We start from the raw sequence: 7,014 nt of genomic DNA on the forward strand, positions 1-7,014 counted from the left end.
CAGTCCTATCCTTATCCCCCATGTCGCTATGCAGGACACCAGGTAACCATGGCAATGCCGCAGTAATCACAGTTGCCAAAGAAGACGACAAACTTCTGGTTACCATGGAGATAGACAGTTACAGGCGTGACTAGAATGTTAGCTGCAGGTCCCAGTACCAATAGTCCTGCTGGTTTGAAATAATTAAAAAGAAAAACAAAAAAATGGTAATATTATAACATTTTCTTTTGGAATAAACACTCTGGTCTTTATATGCATAAGAGCAAACATGTGTCACTGCATGCAGTTTAGGAGGCCATGCCGTCTCCAAGGGAACAAGAGTTTTGGTGAACATGTGGGCGATCCACCACGACCCCAAACACTGGGACGAACCTGATCTTTTCCTGCCGGGTACTACACAATGCTGTCTACCCACAACCAGGCACACGACACACAACATGTACACAAGTATCCAAAACAGAAGAAACCTCAATATAGATACTTAGATAACATAGCCAATTAGATAAAGACTTAATTTAGGGTATATCATGAGACTCACCATGCAGCATATCGAGAAAGGCTTTGATGTTAAGAGTGAGGTTTGTTCATGTTTCCCACTGTTTACAGAGAGGTTCCTGGATGCCACAGGTAAGAAGATAACCCCGCCCAGTTTCCTTCCTTTTGGGGCGGGACCCAGAGTGTGCGTCGGTGAATCACTGGCCCGGATAGAGCTATTCCTGTTTGTCAGCTCACTTCTGCAGCAGTTCCATTTTAGTGTTCCACCTGGAGCTTCCCTGCCTGACCTGCAGGGGCGCTACGGAGTGGTACTGCAGCCGCTACGCTACAGTGTGACAGTCAGCCCGCGACACTGATCCCGGTCGTCCTGCTCTCTTCTGTTTGCATTGCATGGGTTCTTCATCTGTCACCATTAAAACTCCACGTGCACTCACTTAGGCCTAATTATAATGTCACGGATTACCCCTCTACCTTTCATTGTATTGTAGCTTACATTTAAATGTATTTGTGTATTTAAATGTATTTAAATAGAGCTGTGTCATGGATTACCCCTCTACCTTTCATTGTATTGTAGCTTACATTTAAATGTATTTGTGTATTTAAATGTATTTAAATAGAGCTGTGTCATGGATTACCCCTCTACCTTTCATTGTATTGTAGCCTACATTTAAATGTATTTGTGTATTTAAATGTATTTAAATAGAGTTGTGTCATGGATTACCCCTCTACCTTTCATTGTATTGTAACCTACATTTAAATGTATTTGTGTATTTAAATGTATTTATATAGACTCGCGTGATGGATTACCCTTCTACCTTTCATGGCATTGCAAGCTGTCAGGGGCCAGTGATGCTGAAGGGGATGTGTACCTAACTCTGCAGTGTCAGTGTATCAGCCTGGCTCTGGGAGAAAAAAAACAAGATGCATGTATTCATTAGTGTGCACGTGATTAAGCAAACGTACTGCATGCATGTGTGCACACACCCAAACAACCACACATCATGCATTTGGCAAGCATAACTCAAGAAACGGGCCACGCATGGTTTCGGTTGACTCTTTTAAGTGTTGAAGTCATTTAGATTAACACCTTCACACCGGTCACAGTCTCACATCAACATCAAACATACTCTATTGCTCAGACTAGAGAAGGTTGTCATAGTAACGCCACGGCAGCACCATGGTAACGCCATAGTAATGTAATTGTAATTCATTATTGATGCCAAAGTAAGACTAGTGTCGATACACACAATCCCCGTATCTGATTACATGTTTCACCAGTTTCTAGCACTGTGATGTACTCCAAATGGCATGCTTAGAAAATATATAGAATTTCACAGAGAGTATATATACTTATATAATCTGTACCTACATTTAAATTTATTTGTATATATATATTTCCCATATTCATGTTTAGCAGACAGCAGTTCAAAGAGTCTGCTTTCATGTTGCCAATGAGCAATGCTGTTTCAGTGTTTCCACATAAAGACAGAACAAAATGTTGTTACAGTAAAAATCAAGAACAAAACAAAAACAATGTCCTGAGGTTTTATTTTCTTCTTTTTTTTTCGTTTTGTGTTCGAGGTGCAGCATCTGGTTGGCCAAGCTGGTGTTTGGAAACACTGAAAAAAAATTAAAGAGAATGCATTTTGGAGTTCCAGAGTGTTCTAGAGTTTTCTAGAGTGTTCCAGGGAGTTCTGTGGCATTCTAGAATGCGAGCGCGAGCTTGTATGAACCCGTGAAGAACATTCAACTGTAGGTTCCAGTTAACACTGAGCACAAAATGGCTGCCTGACCTTGTACGAAACTACATTACCCAGAGGCACACGTGACAGTTATGACTAGACTGTGTTTGTGTTATTGCATCTTTACCGATGGCATCATTTAAACTATGAGGAGCTCGAGTGGCTTCATAATCAAAGTGTTTCACACTCCACTTGACAGAACAGAGACCATATCTCTGATTCTGGGTCAGAAGCTACGATACAAGCAGAGAAAAGAGAGAGGAGATGAAAGATGGATAGATAAACACATAGAGGGGGAGAGAGAGAGCATGAAAGAGACAGAGAGGGAGGGAGAGGGACCTAAATGCTGCTACAGAATACAGAAGTGTTTGCAGAGGAAATCAGATGAGCTGGCATTGTGCCACCGTCTTAGATCAGAATTAGACCAGAAAGTGTGTGTGGGTGAGCGTGTTCCAGAAGAGTCTGTGGCTCAGACATTCGGTCTGTCTGTCAGCAGAAAAATCAGCTGTGTGTTAGATGTGTTGGAGAATAGCTTTGTCCTAGTCTCAATGCAGCGCAGGTGTCTGGACAGAGCAGAACAATCGGGACAGACAGAGAGAGCGAGACCCTCCTATGCTATAGGGTTACAGTTTCACAATCACCATTCTGTGGTATTAGTCCTCACGTAGCCGCACGTTTTGGCCGGCTGGACCCTGACTGCTGCCTTTACTACTTCTGTATCTCAGCGAGCCTGGGGAATCCTCTCTCGCTGGCTCAAAAAACCCCCACAGACACAGCCAGAGGCTTTCTGAGCACTGCTTACTCCAAAGCTACACTCAGCCCTTGAACGCTGTTCATCAAACAGTTTCCATGGCTATAACAACCGATTCGGCCTGTGGCGGCACAGACGGGGCGGAGCCACACATCTCTGGCCACTCCCCCATGCCCTCCCCTGCAGGAGGCGAGAGCTGTGCTCGGACAGAGCAATCGGCGCTGTCATGAAGACTATCGCTCGGGATGATAGTCGACCCCGCGTCGAAGCGATCCCTCTCTTCGTCGTCCTCATCTTCGTCCTCCTCGCGATCAATGCGACAACGGCACACCTCGATGCCGGAATCTCCGGTCAGGCGGCGCTGCTGGAAGTGCGTCTGGTCCACGTCCAGATCGCACACGGCCGAGTCCCGCCGGTCCGGCTCCAGGAAGTCGGCACCAGGAGAAAAGAGCACCGGTCTGGGCGGAGACTGCGGGGGTGCGGCAGGGGGGCATTCCTGGGCTGGCTCCTCCCACCTCATGGAGCTTCCAGGCTCTGAGAGCGCACCAAGGGGTTCGGTGACAGGGAACGACAGAGGAGAGGATGGAGGGGAGGATGGAGGGGAGGATGGAGGAGAGGATGGAGGGACAGTGAGTGGAGGAGCAGGACAGACGTTTTGTGTCGTACTGCTGGGTGGCTGAAAGTCTGTGGTCTCATTTGTCACATCATCTCTGGTAAGCACAGGGCTTGACGTTTGACCCACGCTGATTATATCATTAGAATTGTTAGACTGAGCTGCATTACGGCTTTGAGTGACAGGGCAGCTCTGACCAGCATTACTGATGCCCTTGGTGTTACTAGTTTGAGCTGCGCTACCATTCACATTGGACTTAGGGGTCTCGTCGGTACTACTGATCGTGTTGTTGTTAATGGCGTGACTGGCGACTGTTTTAACGGTCCTGTTGCCATTGCAGTCAAGGGTGGCAGAGTCCGATAGCTCCACCTCCATTGCTTCTGCCCTGTGAAGTGGAGGTTTAGGGCCAGGTTCACGGGCCAGGGGTGGAGCTCCCCGCGTGTCCGTGGCTGTAGCTGACTGGGCATATCCGGAAATAGAGTTGATGTGTCTTGCTTCGCTGTGGGAGGGCGTGGAGGCGTGGCTCGTGTCAGTCTCGTCTGTGAGCTGGGCGGAGGAGGGGGAGGAGCTACAGGGAGATGACGGGCAGCAGGAGTCACAGGAGCAGCTGGTGTAGTTGTCGGAACTCTGGGAGGACAGCACGTGGCTAGGGCCGGGGTGGACGGAGCCTCGCGGGTAAGCCACCGAGCTGTATGGAGGGGGCGGGGTACTAGGCTGGGCTGCTACTTCCTCATAAGACGGCAGTTTGAGTGAAGCAAGAAAACCTGCCAACGGAGGAAGACAGCGTTATAGCCGTCCTGAGAGGCAGACGGAGAGAGAAAAGAGAGAGAGAGAATGAAGGCAGACAGAGAGGTGCGCGTACTGAGGTCCAGCATGGAGGACGGGTAGCTGCACGCTCCGTGGTAGGCCATAAGGTTGATCTCCCTCTGCCTCTGTTGGTGCCGCACCCTCTGCTTGGCCTGCCGGTGCCGGTAGGCACAGCAGCAGCTGAAGAGGATCAGCACGCTCCAGAGAAGCCAGAACCCTGCCACACGCACAGAACACTTGGTTACGCACGCGCACACACTCCAACCTCCGGTACAAAGTCCAGATGCCAGACAGGACTGGAGCGCAGTGTAAACGCAGTGTAAACTGTCTGACACAATGCCCCTGCTTAGTGATGTCTATGCAGGGATGACGGCCTCCATGAAGCAACACCAGAACCTTACAGGAGCCATCGGCTGGCCTCTAACCCATGGCCTAGCCAATCTACGGCCTCCACAACCCCCACCCCCCCACCCCCCACCCCCCCCCCCCCCCCGGGCGGCGCCGTCGCCCCGGCAGGACCGCCCCGAGCCCGCGCACTCACACCACAGCTCGTAGTAGTAGGTGCAGCAGCCTGTCTCGCCACAGCAGTGGCCCGTCTGGCACAGGTAGCCGCTGGCACTGTTGGCGCCGGGGCAGTATCGCGGGCTGCCCAGCAGGGGCAGGGTGCCGGTGCTGTGGTACTCCATACCCCGCAGCAGGGCGTGGCGCCAGCGGATCACTCGCTCCTCCTCCTCCACGGCTGCTGCCTTCGTCCCCGACTGCCGAATCCCCTTCCCCCGCCCGGCACTGCCGCCTCAGAAACAGGAAGTCTGAGGGGGACGGAAGGAGGGAAGGGAGTGGACTGGTTTCAGGCAGAAACCACGAAGACAAGAGGACTCGTCGGTCGCGGCTCACTCTCTCATAAGCACTGGAACAGACGCAGTTTCCTAATACATATCGTCAGCTGCATAATGTGTAATGGAAACTGTGAAACTGCAAATGACTGAAATGATTATTCATCTAGACTTTTGATCAACGGGTAACTTGTTGAGTGAATGTGCAGCAACTTGCATTTGGGGCTATCTGGACTGATGGAATCCTGCATGTGCTTGAAATCCGTACTGATGAATCGGCGACTGGACAACCAATGGATGCAACAGGCACCCAAATGTATTATTATTCATTCTAAACATAAAAGAATTTCTTTACAAATGCAATACACATAAACGGAATGCATTCGGTACATGGGAGGTCAGTTACCTGGCCAAAGATGTGTTGTTCTTTACAAGTTGTTCCACAGCCAGCTATACATGCAACACAACAAGGAAAGGCGTTGGTGATGCAGCCAAGAAAAACGATTTATACTTCACATTCTGTCTGGTTCTCTCCACCCACGCCCCTTTTTGTATCATATGTTGATAACTGTGAGAACAGTATGTTTGTATTTTAGTATGCATGTACAACTGTATGCGTGTGTGCATGTGTTATATGAACAGAGCCTGAGCAGCTTTGTAAAACAGTTATGGTCTCCACCGATTCCGGGAAATCTTTATTAATACTGCTTTTAATATCAGTGAAAGATAATAATTCTACCATCATATTGGGGCACATTGCGCAATAGCGTAAATCAGAACCCATACTAGTTATGCTTTTAATATCTTGAAATGAAACGTTTAAATCTCCATGACTAAATAGCAACTTTTTTTCCCCTACGGACGACCAACGATTTATTAAATAGTTTCCATAGAAGCATGCATGCAGTCATGATTCGACGGCAAAATATCGGATGCAAAATATCGGATGTTTCTAGCTCAAAGCGTGCAGTAAAATCGGAGACGAGCTACAGAACGACACACACCACCGTTGACGCTTTACATGGCCGCACACCTATGAATCTCGCCTAGCATGTCGCACTCGACCCTGCTGGCTATAAAACAAGAAACCGCTCCACCAACCGTTCCACTGCGGACGAGCGACGGTCGGTGCACCCCATTCTGTAGAAAGACTAACGATGCTCAAGCGCGCAGCGTACGGCGAACTGAAGTCTAATTTCCCCCTTGTCCATCTTCTCGTCCTTGCACCTACCGACGGTCTCCGCACGCCATTTCTGCCCCCGCCGCCGTACGCGTCTGCGTTAGGGAGTGCGCACGGCTCTGCGCTGTCCCGGCGGTAGCAACAAACGTAAGCAAGCCGCAGGGCTTTTTGTGGATAAGGTTGGGTGCACGATGCATTAAGCGTGCAAAAACAAAGGCCTAATCGCAATAAATGCAGAGAGACCGTAGGAAGAGAAATTTATGGACGTGAAGCGGATCGTAGGTTGATTGGCTCTGGCGCCCGTCGCGTTGAACCAATCACAGAAGGGGAAGCGATAGCCTGCATCTGTCATAGCAACAACACAAAGAGGATGCAGAAAAGAACAGGAAGACCATCCATGGGCATCTATGCATATCCCTGCTTTTAATGTTACAATATGGGCTTCACTCCAACGAATACTACTCAACAGTTATCGTTTGTTTAAATTGTCCAAAAGGATATATACAGTTCAGATGCAGATCAAAAGAAAAATTAATAGTATTACTGCATACAATACGCTCTTTCTGGTGTTGTGATATGAGGAACGAGGCTTC

The 7,014-nt window shown here is 48.9% G+C and overlaps 2 protein-coding genes across 7 annotated transcripts in view; one reads left to right on the plus strand and one right to left on the minus strand.

The window, feature by feature from the left end:
• The window catches only part of LOC113570353 (steroid 17-alpha-hydroxylase/17,20 lyase), a 7,973-nt gene extending 6,523 nt beyond the window's left edge, over window positions 1-1,450 (plus strand). The window contains exons 7-9 of the mRNA XM_026998713.2: window positions 1-42; window positions 287-390; window positions 607-1,450. The exon at window positions 1-42 is cut by the window's left edge and continues 128 nt beyond it. Of these exons, the coding sequence (XP_026854514.2) occupies window positions 1-42; window positions 287-390; window positions 607-851 (391 nt within the window). The 3' untranslated portion in view covers window positions 852-1,450. The remainder of the gene's footprint in view (window positions 43-286; window positions 391-606) is intronic.
• Window positions 1,451-1,538: 88 nt separating this feature from the next.
• LOC113570352 (sialidase) lies at window positions 1,539-6,648 on the minus strand. Of its 6 annotated transcripts, none has more exons than XM_026998710.2 (5): window positions 6,473-6,648; window positions 5,648-5,691; window positions 4,950-5,217; window positions 4,464-4,625; window positions 1,539-4,365 (listed from the first exon to the last, which is right to left on the minus strand). In XM_026998710.2, the coding sequence occupies exons 3-5, from the start codon at window positions 5,092-5,094 to the stop codon at window positions 3,074-3,076; spliced, it is 1,599 nt and encodes a 532-aa protein (XP_026854511.2). In that variant the 5' UTR covers window positions 5,095-5,217; window positions 5,648-5,691; window positions 6,473-6,648; the 3' UTR covers window positions 1,539-3,073. The 6 variants fall into 6 exon arrangements, with proteins under 6 accessions (XP_026854511.2, XP_035377449.1, XP_026854509.2 ...); XM_035521556.1 differs by having other exon boundaries at window positions 4,950-5,523; XM_026998708.2 differs by having other exon boundaries at window positions 6,343-6,648.
• Between the last annotated feature and the right edge of the window lie 366 nt (window positions 6,649-7,014).

This window comes from Electrophorus electricus, chromosome 22 (assembly GCF_013358815.1).
Source record: "Electrophorus electricus isolate fEleEle1 chromosome 22, fEleEle1.pri, whole genome shotgun sequence".
NCBI classification, from domain to species: Eukaryota; Metazoa; Chordata; class Actinopteri; order Gymnotiformes; family Gymnotidae; genus Electrophorus; species Electrophorus electricus.